Source organism: Zonotrichia albicollis, chromosome 28, assembly GCF_047830755.1.
Source record: "Zonotrichia albicollis isolate bZonAlb1 chromosome 28, bZonAlb1.hap1, whole genome shotgun sequence".
NCBI classification, from domain to species: domain Eukaryota; kingdom Metazoa; phylum Chordata; class Aves; order Passeriformes; family Passerellidae; genus Zonotrichia; species Zonotrichia albicollis.
Genome location: NC_133846.1, coordinates 974,074 through 1,000,011, shown reverse-complemented (window position 1 = coordinate 1,000,011; position 25,938 = coordinate 974,074). Strand labels below are relative to the sequence as shown.

Sequence of the window (25,938 nt, the reverse complement as noted above, 5' to 3'; positions counted from 1 at the left end):
GCGTTCTCAGGGCCCCTTCTGCCTCCCCAGGTCTGATCTGATCTCCCATTTGAAAGGACACGATGGTGGCAGATGCCACATCAGCGCAGGGGGACAGAGCTGGGACGGTGTCCCTTGTGCAAATCCAGTTGCTCTGCCTGCAGCAGAACACGGCTGGAGGCTGGAGCAGGCAGGGAGAGCCCGCTCTTCCCGCGGCGCCTCCAAATCTGTTTTCTCCCCTCCGGAGAGCGATGCTGGAGCGGGGACAGATGCTTCAGGAGCCTCTAATTAATGACGGGATGGCGATGAGCTGTAAGAGGCTGCAGTGGCGGATCCAGGGCCAGGAGAGGGCTCTTCCCATCGCCACCGCGCCTCCCGCAGGGCGAGTTCACACGAGTTCCTTACGTTGGGTGCGGTCCCGGACAGAGTGGGACCGGTTTGGGTGACACTCGGCCCCTCGTCCGCAAGATGTGCCCAGTGCGTGCACCCCGACCTGTGCTGGCTCCGAGCCCTGTGCAGGCAGCAGAGCAGGCGGGGCAGGAGGCAGGGGAGCGGCAGAAGGGTCCCACACATCGTGATGCGGGATTTGCCACGGCACAGAGCCAGAGCAATCGGTCTGAGCCATGGAGGGTGGGGGGATGCGGAGGGACCACACGGGGCCGATGCTGACGCTTCCATTTCAGCGTTTGGGAACACTCAGCGCCCTTTTCAAGAGTGATGGGCAAGGTTCGGTTCGGGCAACCAGCACGCCTGGGTGCTGCAGTGGGGATATGGCCCCATGCAGGGCCCTTCCCCTGCCCCGGTATCCGCTGGGAGCTCCTGCCTGGCTCTCTGACGTTGTGAGGGGCTGGTGCAAGGCTGGGAGAGGGGTTTGCTGCAGCAAAACTAGGGTGTGCAGAGGTTTTGGGCGGTGCAGCTCCCAGCTGAGCTGGAACCTCGGGATGCCCTCCTTGCTCCAGGCACCACCTCTCCTGGAGCAGCCGGTGCCTCCCTGTGTTGCTCAGACGCTCTGGCTGCGACACTGGGACCAGGGGCTGCTGGAATGGAGGTGGCAGATCCTCAGCTGGGGTGGTGTGGGGTGAACCCACAGGGCCCCTGTCCTGGCTTATGTATGGGGAGTAAGGAGTGTCCAAGGGCTCCCTTTTCCCATTGGAGACTCCGTTGATGGAAAGGGGATCCCACAGCAGGGGCAAAACTGTCCCCACACTGCTCTCTGCTCCTCACCCGGGCTCCTCGCTTGTATCCCATCAGCTTTTTCCTCACGTTTCGGCTCTAAAACCAAACCTGGGTTCCCAGGAGCCCTCTGGATGTGGGGGGAGGCACGATGGAGGTGCCACCACCACAGCTGCCCCCAGCGCCACTGTCCTGTGGCCGCCGCAGGGCCTGGCAGGTCCGTGTGGCGGCGGTGGTGGCAGTGGTGGCAGTGGTCGGTGACTGGCGGGTGGCGATCTGGGCAAGGTCACTGGTGAGGAGGGAACAGCGTGCGTGACCAGTGCGAGGTGATGGACGTGAAGTGTTTGGTGCTGGTGCCCAGTATCAGTGCCCGGTATGAGGCGCCTGCTGGCAGTCCCTGGTGTCAGTGCCAGGTGCCAGCGCTGTGTGTGACGTGACCCCCAGGCGAGGTGCCTGTGCCCCGTGCCCGTGCTCGGTGCGGATGTGAAGAGTCCGGTGTGAGGTGACCCCAGTGGGGGTTTCCCGCTGCCCGGTGCCCGGTGTGAGGTGGCCCGATGGGATGCCCGGTGCCCGGTGTGAGGCGGCCCCATGCGGTGCCCGGTGCCGCTGGGGGTTTCCCGGTGCCCGGTATGGGGCGGCCCCATGCGGTGCCCGGTGCCAGTGCCCGCACGCCCGCGGGCGGTGCCGCTCCCGCTCGAGCCCCGGTGCGCGCAGCGGGGGCCGGGCGGGCCGAGGTGCGGGCGGGGCCGCGGGCGGGGCCTCCCGGTGGCGGGAGGAGCCTCGCGGAGCCGCCGCACGCGAGCCCGGAGGGGCCGGGGCTGCCGCAGCGCCGCGCAGGTCCCGCCGCCCGCCCCGCACCGACCGCGCCGACCGCTCCCCTCCCGCCCGCCCCCGCCGAGCGGGCTAACCCGGACCGGACCGACCGCACCGCACAGCACCGACCGCACCGCTCCGCTCCCGCCCCGGCCGGTAAGTGCCCGCCCGCACTCCCGCCGAAGTTTCCCCGGTGCCGCAGCGGCGCGGACCGTGCGGGACGGGGCTGCCCGAGCTCTCGCCGAGCCCGTCCCGGCGCCGCCACCCGAGGTGCGATCGTCCCCCGTGGGGCGGGATGGAGTACTCGCCGTGGGCACCGGGTAGTGCAGCTCGCCGTGTCCCGGTGCCGGGAGCAGGGCAGGGACCTGCGCTTTTCCCGGGAACCCATGCCGGGACACGGGTCCCAGAGCTGCCCGTGCGGGGCTGCGCCCAGAAGGCGGCTGGGGACGGAGCGTGGAGGGATGGGGAGGGGGGCGGTGAGTGGTGCAGGAGGCTGCGGAGCTGGAGGGGAGCGCCCAGGGGCGTGGGGACCCTCCCGAAAGCGTGAGACCCCCTGGGAATGCGGGGCTGCCCCGAGGATGCCGCGCCGTGCCGCCGGGTCAGAGGTGCCCTTTGGGCGCTGCGGGATGCTCCAGCTCTTCATCCCTGCGGATGCCCCACAGTGGGTGCCCTTGGGGTGCTGGAGTGGCGGGGGTGCGGGGCTGTTCCCGCAGCATTGCGGGGAACCCACCCTGGTGCTGGGAACCCGGGAGCGGCGTGGCCCCAGCGTGGGCAGCTACAAGCCCCGCTGCACTGACGGCTTCTTCCTAGCGGCCTGGCCCGGAGCCAGCTCCAGGCAGACCCTCCGTCTGGGTTCCCCCGCCGTGGCTGCACCATCTCCGGGGTCCTCCAGCACTCCCAGGCTGGCTGGGTGCCCTCAGAGTGCAGCCGTGCACAGGAGGTGTTCGGGATGTCACACTGGGGTGCCGCAGCCCTTGCTGTGCTCAGCACATCGCTGCTCCCCTCAGCCTAGTTTTAAAGAGTGATCCCAAAGGAGCTCTGCAAATTGCGCAGGGGACAGGCAGCGTTGCAAGGTGACTGTGGCACAGAGAGGGGGGGACACAAGTCTGTGTCACCCATTGCTTTGTGGTCTCCAACTGTATCAGCGCCTCTGTTTCTCTCTGCACGGGCGCTCCTTGGCGCAGCGCTCTTCTGTACTCGAGAGCGAGCGGCCGGGGTGCTGCGGGTGTCACCCACTGCAGAGTGTCCGACAGCACAGCCTCCTGCGCTGTGGAGCTGCAGGGCGCTGCTGGACTCCCCGCCTGCTCCTCTGCTGCAGCAAAACTTCAGTCCTGAGCGCAGGCTGGTACGGGAGCTGCTGCTGCAGCGGGGTTACTCCTGCACGCACCGAGCGGCAGCGCAGCCACCGGCAGGAGTCTCCAGCCTGCTGCATTATTGCTCGCTAGCACAGAGCCTCGGCCGCACGCTGCCGGGGCTGCCGGACCCTCGGGGCACCCCTGGGGCATCCCCGGCGCTCTTCGGCCTCGCTGCGCTGCGTGCGGTGCTTTTGGCCCCAGGGTTTGCGTGGGAGAAAGTGCGGTTTGCGGTGGTCTGTGTGCAGGTGGAGTGAGACATAAGGGGGAGGTGATACACCCAAGGTCATTGAGGCCAGCAGTGGCAGCGGGAGTCACCTGTGCAGCCCAGCCCAGCGCAGCACCCCCGTGCCCCCAAACCCGAGCGCCTCTCGAGGTGATGCCATGTCTCCTCCTTGCTTATGGGTGTAGTGCAGGAATGGGTCTGACCTTGCCCGATCCCCTGGCACCTTGCCCGGCCTCCCCTGGTGAGCACCCCTGCCCTGCTTGCTGGGAGCCAGCCTGGAGCCCTGGTGCCCCCGATTCTGCAGGGCGAGGACGCGTCCCTGGCTGCCTGAGCCCGGGTGGCAGCGGCGCTGAGCAGCACCCGCGGCACTGAATGCTGGCTCTGCACCCAGGGCCCAGAGGAGGGAGGACACACAAATACAGTCATACAGACCCTGTATGTACATGTACATAAATATATATTGTATATCCATGGCAGAGGGATTTCCAAACACAGCCACTGTGGAGTTGCTGCTGACTGCTCCCATGGGAGCTGCCTCCTGCTCCATAAGCCCCAGGGATGGTCACTGAGGCCACTGAAGTGAGCTGGGACTCCCACTCCCCCGCAGGCCCTTCCTCCAGTTCAGCATGGTTTTGGCAAAGTCCCAGCTCTGGGAGCCGGATGACTGCGGCTCCTCATTACGACTGGAATTTCTCCTTCCCCGGGCTGCGCAGAGAGCTGCGAGCTGGCAGCCCTGATGTCCTCCAGCAGGATCAATGCCCAGTGTACAGATGGGACCCAGTGCCCACTGGTTTAAAATCCTGGGTTTTTTAATTCCCTACTCCCGGCAGTGCAGCTCGGCACTGTGCCCGGCCGTGCTCCTCCTCAGCCTGGTGGCCACCAGCACCTTCCCTGTGCCAGTTATCTGGAGCCGCCGGGAAGTGCAATCAGCAAAAAGCTTTTGCCCTTGGCTGTGCTCGGCCTTTCCCTCCTGGGTGAGCACCCGGCTCATTCCCTCAGCTCAGCTCCTGCCTGAGCCTGCGCTCCCCAAAGCGCTCTTTGATTATTAGCCCTAATAATTGTGTTATCGCATTGACTGAACTGTTTCAGATGCCAAAGCTAATTTTGCTCTTCATGCCTTCCTTCATCAGTAATGGGATTTTGATAACATCACGCGTCCAAAAGTATTGGATAAACTTGGCATAATTCCCCATTTATTAATTAAACCGTAAATTAGGCAGTGTGCGTCTGGAACCTGAATGCCCCACTCTGGTGTGATCCTGCTGCTGCTGGGGATGGTGCTGGCCCATTCCTGTCAGCCCTGGGCTGTGAGATCCTGGCATCTCCTGCTGAGTTTGGGGGCTGCCACATCCCAGTGGGACCACCTGCTCCATTGCTCCCTGCCTGCTGGAAGTTGTGATGTTTCATCAGATCTGGTGTTTGGAGTAGGAATTGTGTTGTCCCTGAATTTAGCTGCTGGTCAGCAGAGTCTGGCAGAGCTCCCTGTTCTCCCAGGGTGGTTCTGCTGGTGCTGGTGCTTTGGGAGGGTGACTGCAGCCAGGTCTGGCAGTGCTGAGCTGTGCCAAATTCCTGCTGCCTGGAGCCACATCCCACTCTCCCACACAGGAATTTGTCTGACTGTTGCACCAAACCCATCTCCACTGGCTGTGGCCCCACTGGCCTGGAAGGTACTTGTAGCACTGACAGGGTGTCCTTCTCCTTGTGCATCTTAAGGAAAGCTGGTGTGTTTAATTAATCTGGAGTGTTTCATGCTCCCCAGCTTTTCCCAGCCCTGCAGGGTGCAGCAGACGTGGACTCTGGGCTTGTGCATCCCTGGGGATGTGGGGAGATAGGTATCAAAGTGGGTGCTTGTGGCATGGGGTGTAGGTGGGGGCTGTGGGGTGCAATGGAGAAGTCCAAGCCCTGAGTCTGGGCTGAGGTGGAGGTGGCCTGGGGAGACTGTCCTGCTGCCAGGGACCTGGGGAGCTGCTCTGGGGCCAGGCCATGGGCATTGGGGGTGTCTGTGAGCAGCAGAGAGTGTGACATGCCTGTGTGCCAGGCTGGTTTGGGCTCAGCAGAGATGATCTGGCAGCTGACATTCATTCTGGCAGTGCTGGTGTGGGATGAGCATCCCTGACTCCTGTGAGCCTCCTGTGGTGCCTCACACCACAGCAATTCCACCAAAACACCACGGAGGTGGGATCAGCCCCCAAACTGCTCAGCATTGTCCCAGGGAGATGCCTCCTACCTTCCCCTGCAGGACACAGGGTGTCCCTGGGGACATGCTGGGACTGAGGGCTGCTGGTTCTGGGGAACCCCAAGTGGCATCACGGCTCCCAGCAGCCTCAAGCAGAGGATTCAAGGAAGAAAACAACCCCAAATTTCAGAGCCATGTGTGGATTTACAAGCTCCCTGCGGGCTCTGTTGCTGTCTTGCTCTGTTCCCAGGGTTTCCTCCAGGAGCTGAGGCCTGGCAGAGCTGGGTTAGTGCCTGGATGCCCACTCTGCCCATGCAGCATGGTGGCACCAGTTCCAGCAGCCTGGCAGAACTGTGTGGGGCTGTGCCAGCTCTGCCTCTGATCTGTGCCACGGGAGAGCCCAGCAGAGACCTCCTGGTGGAGTGGTGTGGGCCTGGCCAGGGGGGACCCTTGGAAGGGATGGTGACCACCAACAGCAGTTCAGGAACCAGGGTGCTTTGCATCTGGTTTTTCCAGGGGAGGAACAACCTTTTCCAGGATGCACTGGTGGAGCAGCTCCTCTGTGCAGCCCTGCAAGTGTGTGCTGCTGTGCTGACAGAACACTTGGAGTCACACAGGGGTGCAGTCCGGAGGGGCTGGGCAGGGACAGATGATCCCTCTGTGGTGTTCAGGGGCTGTGCTCACCACCCCAGCTGTGCCCCAGCTCTCCCAGTGACATTTGTCCATCTGCACAAGGTTTATTCATGGAACTCAGTCCTGTGTCCTGGCCTTGGTGGGGCTTTGTGCCACCACAAAATCCCTTGGGCTGCTGTGGCGCTGTGTCCTTGCTGATCCCATCATTGTGTTTCCTCCCTTCCCCTGCCACCCCAAATGCCACAAGGCTGGCAGGCCCTGGGGACACAGAGCTCTGCCCTGCCCCTGGGCTGGGCAAGCAGCACCAGCACTGCTCCCACAGGATCCAGTCCTGGGGGACTGAGCCCAGGCTGACAGGGGGAGGGGGATGAGCATTGCTGGGAGCTCCCCAGGGATGGGAGATGCTTTCCTGGATTCCAACACCAGCCCATCACAACACCGTGCTTGGCTGGGAGCTGTGGAGATCTCCCTGGAGCCTCCCCTTGGAAATGGCCCCCGGTGGCTTGTGCTTGCTGGTTCAGCCGTGCTCTGAGCGGGGAGCACACGGGGCGTGCCCTCCCTGCTCCGTCTGGGATCGATCTCCGCGTCTCGCCCTGCTCCTGGAGCCGCTCCTGGCTCTTCCCCAGGAGCTGACCTGGCTCCTTTGCTCTGCTCCCCTGCTGATCTGGAGCCATCAGCGTGGCACAGAGCCATGGCCAGGAGTGCTGGCAGCGTGGCCGTGGTGCCAACAGCATGGTGCCCACCCGGGAGGGCAGAACTTGGAGCTCTTGGCTCTGTGGTGGCTCCAGAGTGCCAGGGCAGCTCAGCCCATCACCATCTGGTGCCCTATTTAGCTGCTCTCGTGTTGCCTTCAGAGCAAGGCACTGCTGCTGTGGCATCACAGAGCTGGGGAGTGGGCTGGGCTGTGCCACCACATAGAAACTGTTTTTGGGAGGCTTCTATGGCCATTCATGGCTCTGTGTGCCAAGGGCGGACTGAGTGAGCTGCTGGGGTTGGGGTGAGCCTGGTGGTTGGCTGTGGCAGTGGTCAGTGCCTTGTGGGATGTTCCACGTGCCCTGCTGGCCTTGGCAACAGCTGTGTCCCCACAGCTCAGGATGGGGTGTGCAGCATCCCCAGCTGCCTTTTCTGCCTGTGGCACATGGCATGAGCCAAAACCCTCTGGGAGGAAGTGCTGCTGGTGAATGGTGCCTGAGCCTCTGCAGCATTCCTGTGGGATGAGAGAGCAGAGCAGCAGTGATGGGAGACAGTGGGAAGCAGAGAGCCACAGTGGAGAGGGGGACAAGGTGCTCATCAGTCCCTTTGCTGTTGGCACCCAAATTTCAGGTGGCAGTGGCTGTGGCACCAGTCCCAGCTCAGCTCCCTCCTGCCCTTCCTTCCTGGGGCAGCTGCAAAGCAGAGCCAGGGCCTGACCCCTCTAGAAAAAGTGAGCTTTGGGGGATCACCACCTCTGGGTGCCAGGCAGGGCTCTGAGTGCCCAGCAGTGGGTCCTTCTCTCCTCTGATGTGGGTGTTGGCATTGTGGGCTGTCACTATCCTCATCCCCCATTTCTCCTCGTTCTGTTCTGATTTTAGAGGCAAAGGCACAGAAAATCCCTGAGCTGCCTCACTGGGCACCCTGGTGCTGGTGGGTGCCAGCAGTGGTCCCCATGCAGGGAGGTGTCCCTGGGTAGGGACAAACCTGCCATCTCCTGAGTCACAATGCTCTGGGGGGCCCTGCCATTGCTGAGAAGCTCCCCAATACCTGCTGGGTGTTGGCTGGGGGTGCTTTGCAGGAGGAGATGCACAGGAGCGAGCAGGGCAGGGTGGGATCATCCCTTCCCCACACTGACCTTCAGGTGTCCATCCAGTGGGAGAGTCCTGGCAGCAGGAGCTGATGGTTTGGCTTGGGAACACCAGCAGCCATCAATCTGGAGCCCAGATGATGGACACAGGCTGCCTTAAGGCTGCATTTACTGCTAGACCTCGCTTGGGTTTGCTGTGAGTAACACAGATCCTCTCTCACAGGCAAGCACTGGCTGCAAAACCACCATCAGGTTTTTTTTTTAATTTATTTTACAAGGTCCCCCTCATGAGCCAGGGGCTGACTTAATTCTTCCTTGAGGCCAGGGGCTCCATGATGAGGAGCCCAGATTCCAGCTGTGGTCAGTGAGGCAGGAGCTGATCCCGAGCTGGGCAGTGGGGTGCCCTCCTCAGATTCCTCACCCCTGGGGAAGAGCCTGGGGCTGCTGAAGCCCAGCAAGTCGTTAGTTTTGATTAGGGCGCTGATGAGGCCATGGGTGGAGTGTGCCCTGCTGGGAGGAGGGTGCTGCCAGCTCTGGTCCCATCCAGAGATGCTGCTGGAGCCTGCAGGATGGGGAGCAGTGCTGGGGGTCCCAGTGAGGTCTGGTGGCTGTCACTGGCACACTCAGAGCTGGGGGAATGCTGAGCTTCAGCCCTGCTCTGGGATTTCCTCTCCCAGTATGCTGCTTCCCATGCTGTGCCTCAGTTTCCCTTGGAGAGTGGGGGTGTGTGGCCAGCAGCTCCTACATGGGTTTGGGGACAGGAACACTGTCCTTGCGAGGGTGATGTCTCAGCAGCTCAAGTCCTCTGGTGCCACTGCTACCAGAATATCCTCACCCCACCACACCCCTGAGCTGTAGGAATACCCTCCCCTGAAAAATGTGGAGCTGGGGGAGCAGAGACTGCCCTTGCCCTCAGCACAGTGGATCAGGGTAGGAACGTGGGGGGATCCTGGGGGAAAGTGCTCCCCAAGCCCTGGGAGCTGCTCCACCATGCTGGGAGCTGAGGGTCTGATGTGGCACAGCTGATGCAGCTGCTGTGCTGGGGCTGGGGAAGGGGAGCAGGGATGGGATTCCACAGCTCGCTGGGCTGTTGCAGAGTCCCTTTGCAGCAGGGTCCTGCAACATCTCCCCACCAGCACTCCCTCTCCTCCCTCCCCCCTGATCCTTTGGTCTGGTGCCTTCACACATCCCTTGCCCAGGATTGGTCTGTTAATTAAATGACCATTAGAAGCCAAGTCATGTTTTTGCCTTAATTAGAGTCTCCTGTCTCACTGCTGTGAGCTGAACCTCGGGCCCAGCGTGTCCCCCTCCGTGTCCCACTGAGGCTGGGGGGAGCGCTGGGGAGCGGCTGTGCCTGCCCAGGGATGCCCGGGCACTGTGCCACGGCTCCAGCAGGGATGGGATCTCCCCCTCCAGCTCCTGACCCTGAAACAAAGCACCTGCTGGCATCGAAATCCAGATGGGGCTGCCAGTTATCCCAGCTGTACTCTGGGATCTCTGCTTGCCCCCGGGCTGCACTGCAGGGTGTGCAGGCTCTGTAGGGCCCAGGCTTCCTGCTGGCTTTGGGGTGGGAGAGGTCTTACCTTGAAACTGGCTTGGGATTTTCATTCATGACCATCCAAGCCCAAGCCCTGGCACACTGCAGCACAGTTTAAGGGTCAACTCCTGGTTTGTGGAGCTCTGGGGTCTCCCACATTCCTGTCCCAGCAGAACAGCTCAGACCTGGCTTTGCCATCCCCTAAAGGAGCAATAACTCATCCCTCTGGGCCCAGGGCCGCCCTGCCTTAGCTAACGAGCCCCCCCAGGTCGGGGTCTCCCTGGGACACTTCATCCCTCGGGCTGGGGGGGCCAGAGCTGGGATCACCCTCCGTGCCCACACCCAGCCCATGCTGGGTCAGCCGCTGCTGCTAATTGCTGCCTCAGCCTCATTAATCCTCATTTGTTGCCGTTCCTGCTCTCCATCATCCCCGCTGCCTTCACCTTCCTGGAGGGGGAGGTTCCTGCTGCCCCTGCAGAGCAGCAGCTGGATTCCCCCAAAGCCTCACCCTGATGGGGACTGAGCTGTCCAGGGACATCCCGGTCCTTCTGTGCACCCCCAAATTCTCACCCCGGGTCTGGTCCTTGGCAGAACATCCTCACCCAGCTGAAGAGAGATCCTCAAAGCCCCCAGCCAGTGACTCCCCCCCTCCATCCTTCCCCATCCCACCCAGACAGGGAGCTGCTGCTGGGGCAGGGGATACCCAGGATAACCAGTTCTGCAGAAACCCCAAATCCCCTTTTTAGTGCCAGGTGCTGCAGCAGCAGGGGGGGTGGTCTCTGGGATGGAGTCTTTGATGGAGGAGGAGGATGAGGGATGAAGGCCTCAGGAAGGGGATTTTTCAGTGTCTAAATTGCTTTTCTGTACACTGGGGATGCCCTGGGGATGGATGGGGATGGGATCGCCGGCTCCAGCCTGGGATTTGCATCCCGCCAGACCTTGGGGTGGTGCCAGCAAACGGAATGCAGAAAATGGAATGTGTGCGGGGGGGGGGGGACCCCCCACCCCCTCTGCTCCCCAAAACCAGCGATGGAGCCCGGGAGGTTGGGTTGGGAAGGGCTGGGTTGGAGCTCAGTGCAGTTTCTCGGGGTTCAGCATCAGCTTCACCGCGGGGAGGGGGGATGGAAACTTGGGGCCAGTTTGAGGGCTGAGCCTGGAGGGAGCTCGCTGGATCCAGCCCCGGGAGGTCCTAGGCCAGATGTTTGCAGCTGGGGAACACTGCCTGAGGGGTACCGGGTAACACAGTGTGGGGTGCAGAAGGGCTTTAGGGGCTCTGAGGGTGGTGCAGCATGCAGGTGCATGCAAGGAATGGGGCTGGGGTGATAGGTCAGAGAGTCTGGGAAGTGCTGCAGGCACAGGATATGGGATGTGCTCTGGGGGTGGGGGTGCTGCAGTGGTGGATTTGGGGTGCTGCACTGAGGGGTGCAGGATGAGGCATTGGGGGCTGCAGGGGGGTGCATTAAGGGAGAAATGCACCGTGGGGGTGGGGTTAGTGGGTTAGTGGGGTTCAGGGCTACACACTGGGGGGCTGGAGCAACACGGAGCAAGATAAAGCCCTGTGGGGGCACAGGTGGCAGCTGGGGGGCTGTAGGGACCCCACACCGCGGGGGCAGTGTAATGGATGTGCGTGGGTGATGTGCCACCATCCCCACCCGCTGCCCCTGTGGGTCTCTGCAGCAGCTGCCGAGCTGAAGCCTGTCCTGCTCCATGGGGAGCTCCTGTGGGGTTTATTTTGTGGAGGAAGAGGTGCAGTGCATTCCCATGGGGTGCATTCCCATCACCCTCCCCTGATGGATGCTGCACCCTACAGAGGGGCTGGGGCATCCCCAGGGACCAGCAAGGCAGCAAGGGGCCCCTTCCTAGCCAGAATTTATTCATCATGCCTTAACCCATGCTCATTTTTCGGCCAAGGACTGATAGAAATAGTTAATTATAACCCTCTTTTTTTTTTATGTCCCTAACCTGCGATCTTGGCTGGGGGGGGTGGGAGCAGTGGGGGTTGGCAGGGAACAACTCCAAACCAGGCAGAATAAAGAGGAAACTTGAAGAACGGCAGTGAGTGCTCGGCAGGGGCAGCCCAGCGGGGTTCGGGGTGCGGTGGGGATTGCGGGGGCCGAGCTCCCTTCCCGCCCGCACCGCCGGCCCTCGGCTCCTCGCCAGCGGCTGCCGCAACTTGCAAAGAGGAGGGGAAAAAATTGCAAAAGGAATGGAAAAAAAAAAAAAACCAAGCAGGCAGCGGAGCCGGAGCAGGACTGCAATGCAGTGCCGCAGCCGTGCCCGCACGGCCCCCGCCTGCTGCCGGGGAAGGGGCAGGGACTGGGACAGGCGGCTGGACGGGCCCCACCCCTGAGAACCCGAGCCCGGGGCTGGCAGCAGCTCTGCCCCCGCAGCTGAGGGCTTGGTCTGCCCGCCTGTGCCTGCTGGGGACACGGGGTGTGCCCGGGGACACCCAGGGAGGCACCGCGGGGTTGGGACCTGGAGCTGAGGGGACATCCCCGAGATCACAGTGCCCCCCAGGCTGCTCTCCGTGCCCCACAGAGTGCCCCTCCGTGCCCTCCCAGCCTCCCGTCCCTCCCCGGCTGCCCACGGCACTGCCCTGCCCTGCCCTGCCCATGCCAGGGGCAGATCAAAGCCTGGTGCCCCCGCCTGAGGGCAGGATCAGCGCCCGCCCCATGGCAGGGCCTGTGGGGCTCTCGGCTGAGGGGAGCAGCAACAGGGCCTCCATTGCCTGGCTCCCGCAGGCAGCCCCGGCCTCAGCTCTGCCAGCGCCCGCTGAGCACCACACGGGAGCAATTAGTGATGCTAATTAGGTTGCCCCGTTCAAAAGCAGCCCCTCCAGCGACGCCTGATGCTGCCTGCCGCCCCCAGCCCCGGGCAGCCCCACAGAGTTCCCGCAGCAGCCCCCGAAGCAGCAGTTCCCTGGATAAGGGTCTGGGCTGCATCTGTGCCCCACAGCCCCCCGGCACCCAGCTGGCATTCGGGGCTGCGCGGAGGTGTGCCAGCCTTGCACGGGCTGCGGGCACTGCCTCGCACGGGTGGGCACACGCCTACACACGGCTGGGTGCTGGCACAGCCACACGGGCCCTGCCTGAGGGGACAGGTGACACAGCCTGGGCGGGTGTGCACGGCCCCGGGGACAGCTCCGGGCACACACTGCCCGTGTGTGCACTCACACACAGCCCCGGGCACACACTGCCCATGTGTGCACTCACACACAGAGCCCCGGGCACACACTGCCCATGTGTGCACTCACACACAGCCCCGGGCACACACTGCCTGTGTGTGCACTCACACACAGCCTGAGCACTCACACACAGCCCCGGGCACACACTGCCTGTGTGTGCACTCACACACAGCCTGAGCACTCACACACAGCCCCGGGCACACACTGCTTGTGTGTGCAGTCACACATGGGCCCGGGCACTCACACAGCCCCAGGCAGCTGTGCTTGCACCTGTGCACAGCTATGGGCACACACCCAAGCACGAGCACTTACACATACACACTGTGCACAAGCATTTACATACCCTGTGCACATTTACACACACACACACGCACACACATCCCCATGCCCTGTGTACTCACACACATACACACGCCCATACCCTGTGCATGTTTGCACACACACACACACACACACACATACACACACACACATCCATACCTTGTGGACACACCTTGTACAAGCATTCACACCTTCACACATCTGTGCATGCCTGTTTGCACAAGTACATGGCCATGCCTGCACCTCCATTTCCCCTGGTGTGCAGATATACACAGACACTCCCCGTGCACACACACACACACACACACAGACACTCCCCGTTGTCTGTGTGTGTCTGCACACACAGACACTCCCTGTGCACACACACTCCCCGTGCACACACACACTCCCCGTGCACACACACACACTCCCTGTGTGCACACACACACACACACACACACTCCCCGTTCACACACACACACACTCTCCCCATGCACACGCACCGGCCCTTGCACACTGGTGCGCACCCCTGCACACTCTCAGTGCACAGACACCCCTGGCACACCTTGCTCTGCCCGTGCCTGCCCGTGGCACCCCTGGGCTGCCAGGCCTGTGGGTGCTGGGCGCTCCCCGCTGCACCAGTCCCTGGCTGGTGGCTCCGTGCTGCCGAGCAGCCCCGAGGTCATGGAGATCATCGGTGCCTGATGGCAGCGGGGCCCTGCTGGATCCCCCCGGGCAGTGCTGACCTGAGCACCTGAGTGAGGTGAGGCGGCTCAGCCAGGTGCCCCCTCTGGATGCTGCCCACCTTGTGTGGCAGGTTTGGGTGCCTTGCAGTGTGTTGTGGTGGGAGGCAGCCCTGGGGTCCCCCACCTTCTGTTTTCTGGGGAGCTTGCAGGGTGTCAGTGGCCTGGACCCCACCCCTTTGTCCCTGGTTTCCAAATCCTGGCTCTCCTCCCACCACCCTGGTGCACATGGGTAGTGATGGGGACAAACCCCTCGAGTGGTGGGGACAGACCCAGACACACATCCCGGTCTCCTCAGCTGCTGGAAGCTTTGGGCAACCTTCGAGGCCTTCAAGATCAAATAACCCTCAGCTGGGTAGGGGTGTAGGAGCTACAGGAGATAGGAGAGTCGGGACGGATGGAGAGGAGAGATCTCTGCAGCCAGGGCTGGGAACTTGTAGTTTATTGCAAAGGGCCTGGGTGCAGGGCCCTGCTGGGAGCTGCCAGCCACAGCTGGAGCAGGACTGAGAGAGGAGAGGGGCAGAGAGGATGAGAAAGAGAGAGGGGATGAGAGGGTAAGAAGGCAGGAGAGCGAGGTTCCCGTTACAATACCATAAATCCTCTTCTGTGTTGAATATTCTAATTCTCACTAACCAATCTAGTACAAGATACAAATCCTACAACATTTCCACTAATCGTTATATTACCACACTGTGTTACATTTTAAACCCTAAAAACTCCTCTTTGGACCCTTCTGCCAAGCTGTAGGGTCTGCTCTGACCCTTGGAGCTGTCTGCAAGCAGAGGGTGTTGTTCCATCAAAAGGGGATCACCTTCAGCTGGCCACACCATTGTTTTCCAGTTGTTCAATAACTGAGGGATCTCAAAGCTTGCTTTCATTTCAATCTCGCTTATAGTTTCCACATTCTCAAAATCTTTTGCCAGGCTATCATATTTATAAGGCTTTCCTTTTTCATCTTCCCCAATATACGGGTTAAATGCAGCAGCTCCTGGTTCATCCCAAGAAGGATGTGGGGGTTTTGGGGGACCTCCAGCCACCTGCTCCAGCCCCCCAGTGCCAGGTTTCAGGGCTAGGGGATGCTGATGCTGGTGTTTGGGTTGTGACAGCCCCTCAGTGGGGTGAGAAAGTGACTGTGGCCAAGGGTGACAAAGCTGCAGCAGCGACTTTGTCTAGATGGGGGTCACATAATCCCATTTTGTTGTGTGAATGACAGTCTCTGCCTCATGGGGGGCTCCCCTAAGCCCCCACACCACATTCCCCCAGAGCAGGGGTGCAGGAGGAAGGTGTCCAGGGGTGGAGCCACACTCTGGGTAATTCAGTGCTTGATTCACCTGCGAGGTGGATAGAGACACACAGCAGTGTCACTTTGGGGCAGCAACACCCCCAGGTCTCTCTGGCTGCCTTTTTTGAGGTGAGAGCACTCAGACCTTTCTGAGTTCTGCAGGAAAGGAGAGGAGCACCTGGTACCAGGGGATGATGCTCTGGCTGAGAGGCTTCTTGAGTGTGAGGAGGAAAGAAGAGATGCAAGGAAGGGGGTTCACTCAAGCCACAGCTCAGCTGCCCCCAGAAACTCCTTCCTGGGTTATCTGTGATCCTGCTGTCTCTGCCTTCCCTGCTGCAGAGCCTGGTGTTCTCCTGAACCCCACTGGCACTCTGCATTCCCTGGCATTGTTCCCTGCTTTGCTCTTCTCTTGCAAGCTGCTTGCTGATGGGGTTGTGGAGGCCCTTTGGGGCTGGAGCTGGGGTTCTGGGGGTACTCTGTACCAGGCTTGCCTGCAGGAGTCAAAGCCACATTTACAAGACAATGGCTGTGCCCATCCTTGGTGGGTGCTCAGACCCAGCTGGGCTGGGGAGGGGGTGCAGAGCCTGTGGGGCTGTTTGTGACCTGAACCCCTTCCCTAGCTCCATGGAGGAGCAGAGCTGGCCAGGAGAGCCCTGTGGGGTTGGGAGGTGTGGCACCCAGGTCATGGTACCTGTGACATGTGGGTGGACCCATTGACCTGCACACTGAACCTGCCAGTGCTGTGTAGAGCCAGCTCTTCCCTGCTTCCATCCATCCTCAAAACGTGCCCTGTCAAAACTCCCTGGGGGCTGGCAGAAGAGCAGGTTTGCTGCTGTTCCCAGACTTGGAAGCTACCCTGGGGTGGGAACAAGCCCTGAGGTGCCAGACCAGTGCTGGGTCCCTGTGGGTGCCCCATGCCTGGGGTCCCTGCCTGAGAAAAGGAGGAGATGGGAAGGCTGCATTTGTCCCAGCTGATCTCATTCTTTTCTCCTGGGGATGCAAACCCCCTCCCCTCATCCCAAGGGGCCTTGCCAGGTGAACTCTCAAGAGTGTCCCCATTGTCCCCAGGAGGCTCAGAGCTGGCACCATCATTGATACAGGGCTGGATGATGCTCCCAGTGGCTGTGGAGGTGTCAAGGACCAGGAAACTCAGAGGCCAGCTGGGCTTCCCATGGCTTGTGGGGGATCCAGGTGACCTCTCACAGCCATTGGGTCTGTGCCCCTCCCGCAGAAGATGAGGTGTCCTGGTGCAGCCCTGCTGCAGGCGCTGTCCTGGGGACCCTGGGCAGGAGTGGGGGCAGCAGGGCTGTGTGACCGTGGGTGATGTGTTCCAGGGAGCCCCTGGCCCACCATGACCTTCAAGCAAGCGTCCATGATGGCCCCGGAGGCCACGGCCAGCACGCTGCCCATGAGCACCATGGAGAACTCCACGGAGGCTGCAGGGCCGGGCGAGAGCAAGGAGGACATGTTCACCAAGCTGAGGGACAAGTTCATGAATGAGCTCAACAAGATCCCCTGTGAGTAGCTCTTTTCCAGGTGTCACCCTCCTGATGGCCTCCCCACCACGCTGGTCCCAGCAGAAGCTGTGGAACCAGGTTTGGGTGGCTGGCAGGGAGCTGCAGGGCTGACCAGGACATGGCCTTTGCCCACAGTGCCACCCTGGGCCCTCATCGCCATCGCTGTCGTGGCCGGACTCCTCATCCTCACCTGCTGCTTCTGCATCTGCAAGAAGTGCTGCTGCAAGAAGAAGAAGAACAAGAAGGAGAAGGGCAAAGGCATGAAGAATGCCATGAACATGAAGGACATGAAGTCAGGCAACCAGGTGATGTCCTCCTGGGCTGCTTGGCCAACAGTCCCTCTGGCTGAGTTATGGGCTGTGTCAGGGCACTCATAGACCAGGCAGCAGATTGGGATGGAGCCACCAGGACCCCAGGATGGAGCCAGGGCCTGGGACAGCAGCACTGTCCTCTTCCAGTGTCTGGTGGCCCAGATGGACCAGGCTCAAGCTGGCCTGGACCTGCCAATGCTTCACCTGAGCCAGGAAATGTTGATTTAATCCTGCCTCCCTCTGGGTCAGACTCATTTCTCTGAACTTCTAGCTGAGAGGGGAGGCCCACCAGGCCAGAACACCGGGCAGTTTGGGATCCCCAAAATGTCTGTGGTGAAGTGGCAGGTGCTGGTAACTCATCCTGGTGGGCAGCCCAAGGCAGGCTTTGGTACCCACAGGCTTGGGGCCACCCCAGCCTTTTCAATGGCCTTGACCCATGGCCATTTGGAGTGGGTGGGAGAATTTGGGTATCTGTTCCTGCTCTTCAGAGCCATGTGGGCACCGTGGGCTTGCAGATAGGGCTGGAGCAGGAGAGGGGGCAGGTGTGAGGTGGGATTGCTCAGGTGGCACAAGACCTGATCCCCCCCCCGCCAGGTCCCTCAGTGTAACTCAGTGTCGGTGTAACTCAGTGTCTGTGTAACTCAGTGTCTGCGTCTCTCTTTGCCCACGGTGCCCTCGCTGTCCCTCCCTGACTGCCTCTGCTTGGGGACATCCTCCACGTAAGTGTCACCATGAGCCTCCTTCTCCATCATCTGCCTCTGGGTGGGATGGGGGACTGGGGACACATCAAAGAGGGGGCAAGGAGCTGGGGCTCCCAGCCCATGGACTGTGCTTGGAGAGGCAGGAAGAGGGGTGGATTTCCTGGGGACAATCTATTTCTGAGCCTACAAAGCCTGGAAATGGACCTGACAAGCCCTTAGCTCTGGCTGTGGTGCTCCTCCAAGCACGGGCTGGGGGCACAGGACCCACCAGCTGCAAGCACCAAACCTCCCTCCACTGCAGTCAATCCCTTGTCCTGGCACCCCTGGCAACCCCCCTGTCATTTTGGCTGGATCAGCACCGGGGCCTCCCTGGGAGCTGTGTGGCTGTGGCACAGCCAGTGCCACCCCAGTGCCACCCCATTGCCACCCCCAGTGCCACCCCCAGTGCCACCCCCATTGCCACCCCCCTGCTCTGTCCGTGCTTCCTGTCCCCAGCACGGGGGTCCCCTTCCCTCTGGTGGGGAGATCCTGGCTGTTGGGACACCAGGAGGGTTGGGGTGCTGGGGTGCCCGGGGCTGTGGGGCTGTGGGGCTCTGTCTGTCCTGCTGAGCTGGACCTGGCTGCCATTGCAGGACCAACAGGACGACGATGACGCGGAGACGGGTCTAACAGAGGGGGAAGGTGAGGAAGAGGAGAAGGAGCCAGAGAACCTGGGCAAGCTGCAGTTCTCACTGGACTATGATTTCCAGGCAAACCAGGTGATGGAGGGGCTGGGGCTCAGCTGAGGAGTGGGCTTTGCCTGGGGGGGAGTTGAGAGGAGGACAGGTCTGTGCTGGACCTGGGAGGCTCACGAGGGGAGGAGGAGCTGGGTGCTGTGTCAGAGGAAGTCCTGCCCCATGCTGGACAGGAGATGGGCCCTTGGTAGCTGCAGGGCATGGCTGGGCTGTCTCACTGAGGACTCCTCTGCCCTTCCAGCTCACAGTGGGGATCCTCCAAGCTGCTGAACTGCCAGCTTTGGATATGGGTGGCACCTCAGACCCTTATGTCAAAGTGTTCCTGCTCCCTGACAAGAAGAAAAAGTATGAGACCAAAGTGCAGAAGAAGACCCTCAACCCTGCCTTCAATGAGACCTTCACCTTCAAGGTGAGCCCTGCATCCATAACAAGGACCTTGTCTCCCCCTCCAGTCCTTCCCCTGGCTGTAGCAGCCCCGTGTGCTGACTCTCCCTTCCAGGAGAGGTGGTCCTGGCTCAGGGCCCCCCTTGCAGCCTGGTTGCTGTCCCTTTGTGCAGGTGCCCTACCAGGAGCTGGGTGGGAAGACGCTGGTGATGGCCATCTACGACTTCGACCGCTTCTCCAAGCACGACATCATCGGGGAGGTGAAGGTGCCCATGAACACAGTGGACCTGGGCCAGCCCATCGAGGAGTGGCGGGACCTGCAGAGTGGGGAGAAGGAGGAGGTGAGAGCAGCCCACAGCTGAACCCTGGCTGGGGGCCTGGCATGGGGCTGGCCATGGGTGAGCTCTGCTTCCAGGGCCATCCCACAGCTTGGGGTCCCACTCACTGTGGGGTCCCACCAGGGCACCATGAACATCCTGGCAGTCATTACTGGGATCTGACCTGTTGTTCCTCTCTGTGAAAATGTTTCTAAAACAAAAAAATCAAGACTATAAAATGTCTTGAGTGCTGTGCTGGGCCTAGCTTGTCTTGGACCCAGTGATCAAACCCTTGAGTTGGTGCACAGGGTGCCAGCTTGTGCCTGGGCTGAGCAGGGTCTGGGGGGACCTGCATGTGTGATTGTGTCCAACCACTGGAGTCCCAGGCACTGGTGAGGCTCTGATCTCCCCTCCTTGCTGTGCTTGGCAGCCAGAGAAGCTGGGAGACATCTGCATCTCCCTGCGGTACGTGCCCACGGCCGGGAAGCTCACTGTCTGCATCCTGGAAGCCAAGAACCTGAAGAAGATGGATGTTGGAGGCCTCTCAGGTGGGTGTTGCTCAGGGGCAGCCTCCCCCTGCCCTGCTGGGGGCTCTCAGCATCCTCTGTGGGAAAGGACTCTGGGGCCTCCTGTCTGGCAGAGCTTGGGAGAGCCCCCAGGGCCTCGTTGTGCCTTGGAGGCAGCCCCAGGTCTGGCTGGGGATGAGGGGAGGTGGGCATGGGATGCATCCCTGGCTCTTGGGAAGGAACCTTCAAACATGGCCCCCAGGATGCTGCAGGACCTGGGTGGTGAAAGTGTACTCTGCCATTTGCTCCTGCTCCTCCTTGACCGCGTGGCCGGGGACATTGGTTGCCAGCATGTTTTGTGCTTAAAGTGTCTTCCCAGCCCCATCCTGGGGCTCAGCTCTGTGCCCAGGGGTCCTCAGCCCTCTCCAGACGTGCTTTAACCACAACAAGAGCAGTACCTGCATGGCTGGAAGGATTCAGCTTTATTGTGGGCTTTCCTGCTCCAGAAACGGGGGTCAGGCTGGAGCCCACCCAGTGTCACTCACCTGACAGGCCAGTTGTCACTCTGCTGTCCCTGCCTTCCTACAAGGGGCCCACAGCACAGAATCCCAGAATCATTACTGTTGGAAAAAACCTCCAGGACCATCAAGTTCAACTTGTGCCTGGTCCCCACCTTGTCACCCAGACCAGAGCACTGAGTGCTATGTCCACCAGGCATTGCTTGGGCAGCTCCAAGGATGGGCACTCCACCACCTCTCTGGGCAGTTCCAGTGCCTGACCATCCTTTCCATAAACAAATTCTTCCTGATGTCCAACCTGAACCTCCCCTGTCTCAGACTGAGGCTGTTTCCTCTTTTCCTGTCCCTTGTTCCATTGGAGCAGAGCCCAACCTCCCCTGGCTGCCCCCTCCTGTCAGGGAGTTGTGGAGAATGAGAGGGTCCCCCCGAGCATCCTTTTCTCCAGGCTGAGCCCCCCAGCTCCTTCAGCCTCTCCTCACTCTCCTGACTCTCCAGACCCTTCCCCAGTTCTGCTGAATGCAGAAGAGCTCCATCCCTTGGCCAGTTGCTCCCATTTTGTCTTTGGCATCCATCCACAAACCTCAGACTGTCTTTACTCAGGGCAGTCTCTCCCTCACCCTGGGTTGTGATGTCTCCTGGGATCAGGAGGTGTCCCAGGGGTAACCCCAGGGCACCCCAGCCCTGGCTAATGCCCCATCCTGACCCCCAGATCCCTACGTGAAGATCCACCTGCTGCAGAATGGCAAGAGGTTGAAGAAGAAGAAGACCACAGTCAAGAAGAAGACCCTGAACCCCTACTTCAACGAGTCCTTCAGCTTTGAGATCCCCTTTGAGCAGATACAGGTTTGTCTGATGACTCCCCTGGGAGGGAAGATGTCCTAAAGCTGCCTGAGCCCTCATCCCAGCCCTCCAGCAGCCTGAGCTGCTCCTGCTGAACTCCTGGTCTGGTCACACAGGAGATTCTTCCAGCCTCATCTGGGGCCTGGGCTGATGCTGAGGGCAGCTGGTGTGGGGGCAGCACCCGTGGGAGATGAACCCCAACCCAGATCACAGCTGAAATTGGGCTTTCCTCTGCTCCTGATCCTACAGTGTTCACCCTAAGCATAACAGGATGGTCCTGGGGGCATTTTGGACTCTTGGCCCCCCCTGCCTTCTGCCCCTCCATGTCCTGTGCAAGTCCCTGCACGAGCCCCTTGCTCCTGCCCAGCAGCCCACAGCTCTTGCCCAGCCCCACACCACAGTTTGGTGACCTTTCCCAGGTGAATCAGCTCAGGATGAGCTGGGCCCCCACTGGGCTCTGCACTCCTCAGAGAAGGACATGAAGGAAACAGGGAGGGGGCCTTGCCCTGAAATGGGCCGAATGTAGTTATAGTAAAATCTGATACAAAAAACCTGAGATTTTCTCAGATACAACATCCAGCAGCAGTTTGGATCCTAAAAGGGGAACGTTCACTATCTTAAAAAGATGATTTAAGAATGTTTTCTTCACATTTGTTAGAGATTTTCATTGCTTCTTCTTGGGGCTCATCCTTGGGGGATCCCTGGGGCTATGCAGCTGTCATGGCCACCGCACCTTCCCACCCCACTAAACAAAGTTTCCTCCTTTAGAAAGTGCAAGTGGTCATCACAGTGCTGGACTACGACAAGCTGGGGAAGAACGAGGCCATCGGCAAGATCTTCACGGGCTTGAACTCGACGGGCACGGAGCTGCGGCACTGGTCCGACATGCTGGCCAACCCGCGGCGGCCCATCGCGCAGTGGCACTCGCTCAAGCCCGAGGAGGAGGTGGATGCGGCTCTCGGCAAGAACAAATAGTCTGCGGACAGCTCACCCAGAGCTCTGATACCTCAGTTCTGCACCCTTCCTTTTGGTTTTTGTTCTGTTCCAAGCTGAAATGCCCTTCGATGCCTCTGGAAGGGTATCCAGGCAGTCCCAATCGCTTCCAGGGGAAGAGGTTAAAGACATGGATGGTTCTTTTTGTTCTTCGGCATCGCTCCCTTCTGCTGCATGTCCCATTGCCTCTGCTCGCCATCCCTTCCCAGAGCAAAGCCAGCAGCACACCTGGGACCTTCCCCAGCAGCTGTGTCACCAGCCTGCAGCATTGCTGCCACCGTCCTGCCCTTGGGATCACGTGGGGAACCGTGGAACGTTGCGTGGAGGTGATGCTGGAGCCTGATGGTGTGAGATGACCAGACCCACTGTGCTTGGTTGGGCATCACCAGCAGTGAGACAGAAAAATTGTGCAAAGATCCTCTGAAGAGACCCAGGTGCCTCCTCCTGGCCCTCCCCAAGGAAGGCTGAGGGCCCCTGGCCAGCTCCAGGCTTGGGTTCTCTGAGGAGGGGCTTGCAGGGGCCATGGATCCTGCTGTGCTGGTGGGGTGCTGAGCCCTCAGTGTTGCAGCAGGAGCTGTGGAGGCCAGTCTGGGCACAGGGAGCCTCAGGAGGGCTGCTCCAAGGAGACACAGGGTGACGTGGAGGCACCAGCAGCACTGTGTGGATCACCACCACCAGCAGCACCACAAGCTCTGTTTTGTCTCCAGAGGGGCAGCGCTGGGTGATTTGCATCTGTGTCCCACCATGGCTGGTGAATCCCATAGATCAAAATGCTTCCATGAGGCAGATTTACAATGACAGGTCTCCAGATGGGATGGGGGCAGCTCCCCAGAGCTGCACCAGGTGTCTCCCCAGGGACTGTCCATCACATGTCCCATGATTGCTGTGGGCACCCCAGCCTCAGGGCAGCCAGGGGGCCATGGGGAGCTCCAGCCCCACCTGCTGTGGGTGGGGATGGCAAGAGCAAGCCTGGGGCCAACCAGGGACCACAGCCCCGGCCCCCATGAGCTGCTACTCCCCACCAGGCCATTGGCTGTTAAACCCACCCCATCCTGCTCCCCTTGGGGGTATAAGCCATATCCATGACCCTAATAGCGGCTAAGAGCTTCTCTAGGCTTCTGTCTCCTACTGTCCCAGAAAAGCCCCCAAGCCAGAAAGCTAACACAGTTCTCTGCAGCTGGGAGAGGGTCCAGCAGCCCTGCCCAGTGCAGTCCAGTCTGTACTGGGGCACTGATGTTAGCTCGTGTCCCTGTCCCAGCTCCAGCCCCACAGCAGCCTCGCACTCTGCTCCCTTTGGCGTCCCTGGGCTCAGTGCTGGGGGTTCCAGCCCTGCAGCAGTGAAGGGTTGAGCCCCAGGGATGTGCTGGCACTGGGGACGCTGCTCTGGGGGTTCAACAGCTGGGCTGGGACCCAGGCCCAGGGACACAGTGACAAAACTGAGCTCATCCCAGAGCTGTTGGATGCTTTAGCAGCTCCCGCAGCTCTGACTTCCCAAAGGGCATCCTGGCCCTCCCCAGAGGTGGGGAGATGATGGGACACTTGGTGGCAGTCACCAGGTTTGAAACTTGGCTCAAGGGGTTCAAATGGACACGGGGACCAACCCCTGTCCCTGGAGGGTTGTGCAGCTCTGGGACAGGTCCCCAGGGCAGGACATCTCCATCTGTGGCAGGTTTGGGGCTCGGGTGGCTGAGCTGCAGTGTGGGAAGGGGATGTTGGAACAGGGACCTCCAATGACCACCTCCACCACCACTGCAGCTGCACTTGGCCATGCCCTGGTGAAGGGGCATGGGGGCCATGCTGGGTCTGCAGGGGTCATGCAGTCAGTGCTCTCTCAGGGCCATCTCAGCTTTAATTAGTCCCTTTTCCTGATGGATGTGTCAGTGTCAACAGATGGGGTCCTGCCCTGCCCCTGTAGCCAAAGGGAGAAGTCCTGGGATGCTTTTAATAATGGGGAGCGGGAGGGGGGCTGATGTCCCATGGTCAGGAGCACTGGTAGGACTCAGTCTCATTTTGGGGTCCATCCAGGCAGTGGGGGAGAGGAAGTGTGGGGTGTGTGGGGGCATTTGCCTTACATGGAATGAGTTAAAAGAGGAAGAATTAGAAAAAGCACTGAAATCCTTGTTTGCAGCCAGCAAGTGTGCATGGCCCTGCAGCCTTCCCAGGTGGAGATGTGTTCACCTGCACACCTGCACATCTGCACATCACACTTGCACATCTGCACACCTGCACATCACACCTGCACACCCCAGGTGCACCCCCTCCTGTGCTCCTGCCGCCCCCAGACCCACCGCATCGGCCGGGGTCCGGGGATCCAGGCCAGGAGTGCCGATCCCACCTGGCTGCTTTCCATTCAGACTCTCTAAGCCTTTGGGGAGGGGGAAGACTGTGACTTTAATACATGATTTAATTTTTTTTTTTAATAAAAAAGGGAAAACCAACCAACATCCTGAAGCCATCTGCGCTGCCTCTGACCCGCCCCTTAGCTGTGTGTAGGTAAATTATATGGAGACATAGCTGTATATACCACGAGCAGTGCATGTGATGCCGCCACGTAGCAGCAGCAGCAGCAGCAGCAGCAGCAGCAGCATGGCCCCATCTCCGGCCCCGCCACGGAGGAGGCGACGACCAAACCCCATCGCTCGAGAGCTCTCCACCGCCCTGATTCTTTTCCCCCAATTAAAATGAAAATCCCCGATTAAATCATATAAAAGAAGAAAATAATGCCAAGAAGCAAAGCATGCCAAGCCCGACCCGCCAGCGGAGAGTGAGCTATCACCGCCGCGGCCGTGGCGTCCATGTGTGTCGTGTTCCTGTGTCTTGTCGCGTTTGTCCCATGGCCGGGTAGCAGCAACATCGTGGCTTCGGTGTCCTGTGTCGCGTTGGTGCATTTCACCGTCAGAGCAACTTTAGAAGCCATATTAGAGCACGGTGCAGCGGGACCCCACGGGGACAGCCCGCGCTGAGCCGTGACCCCTTCCCCCGTGTGTCCCCCGGCCCGCGGGGCTCGGGCTCGCTGCCCTTGGGTGCCGCTGTCACCCGGGCCAGGGACGGGACAGCGCTGGGCACAGATGTGGGGCTCGACCTGCCTGTGGTGAAAAGGCTGTTCGGAGCAATTTGGGTTATTTCTGCCACGCCCAGCCGGCGGTTTCTGTTTTGGGGACGAGGGCTGGCACTTCCCTCTCCTGGCGGCACCGCGGAGCAAACCCGGCTGTGGCACGGAGATGCTCCCGGGGGTACCAGAGGAAAATGAATCCACGAGTCTTGGCAACAGGCTCGGGCTCCTTTTCCTTTTCTCTGCCGGGCTGGGAGGGAGGAGCCGGCTCCTCTGGAGTCGCAGGCTCGGCCACCCTTGGGCGGCGGTGCCGGCCCCGCTCGGGCCGCGCCAGCCCCGCAGCGCTCGGCTCCGGCGGAAGCTGCTTTTAATGCCCCTTCCCCTCGTGTGGACTCTGTCGTTCCGTCTCTGATCGTTTGATGGTTATTTTGTAATGATTTACGTCTCCTTATTAAAGAAACGAGCTGAAAGGAGCTGGCTCCCTTCTGGTCTTTCTGCTGGGGCTCACAGGGCATGAGGGGCAAGAGTCAGGGCAGTGATCCCAGGGATGCTGGAGAGATGGAGGTGTGGGTGGAACCCCACAAGGGCCCAAGTCCCCCAAAACACAGAATTGTGAAATAAATACTTTGGAAAGGCCCTCTAAGATCGTGGAGTTCAACCACTAACCCAGAACTGCCATGTTTACCACTGAACCGTGTCCCAGGTGTCACACTCACAAATATTTGAACACTTCCAGGGATGGCGACTTTGCTGCTGCCCTGGGCAGCTGTGCCAGGCCCTGGCAACCCTTTCAGAGAAGAATTTCTCCCCAGTATCCAACCTAAACCTCACCTGGCACAACCTGAGGCCATTTTGTCTTGTCCTGTCCCTGTTCCCAGGGAGCAGAG

At 60.6% G+C, this 25,938-nt stretch overlaps 1 protein-coding gene across 2 annotated transcripts; it reads left to right on the top strand.

Moving 5' to 3' along the window:
- The first annotated feature begins 1,851 nt into the window (after positions 1 to 1,851).
- Positions 1,852 to 25,521, top strand: SYT2 (synaptotagmin 2). 2 transcript variants are annotated; one of them, XM_074528215.1, is made up of 9 exons: positions 1,852 to 2,121; positions 16,513 to 16,695; positions 16,831 to 17,000; positions 18,340 to 18,465; positions 18,683 to 18,850; positions 18,999 to 19,166; positions 19,573 to 19,690; positions 20,876 to 21,009; positions 21,775 to 25,521. In XM_074528215.1, the coding sequence occupies exons 2-9, from the start codon at positions 16,530 to 16,532 to the stop codon at positions 21,979 to 21,981; spliced, it is 1,257 nt and encodes a 418-aa protein (XP_074384316.1). In that variant the 5' UTR covers positions 1,852 to 2,121; positions 16,513 to 16,529; the 3' UTR covers positions 21,982 to 25,521. The 2 variants fall into 2 exon arrangements, with proteins under 2 accessions (XP_074384316.1, XP_074384317.1); XM_074528216.1 differs by having other exon boundaries at positions 1,897 to 2,121; positions 18,349 to 18,465.
- Positions 25,522 to 25,938: the final 417 nt, after the last annotated feature.

What these genes read in the sequence shown, in the direction of transcription:
- SYT2 (XM_074528215.1), top strand. Translation starts at nt 16,530, where the DNA reads ATGACCTTCAAGCAAGCGTCCATGATGGCCCCGGAGGCCACGGCCAGC. An exon ending in ATGATTTCCAGGCAAACCAG is followed by an intron (nt 18,466 to 18,682) that starts GTGATGGAGGGG and finishes CTGCCCTTCCAG; the next exon opens with CTCACAGTGGGGATCCTCCA. An exon ending in TCCCCTTTGAGCAGATACAG is followed by an intron (nt 21,010 to 21,774) that starts GTTTGTCTGATG and finishes TTCCTCCTTTAG; the next exon opens with AAAGTGCAAGTGGTCATCAC.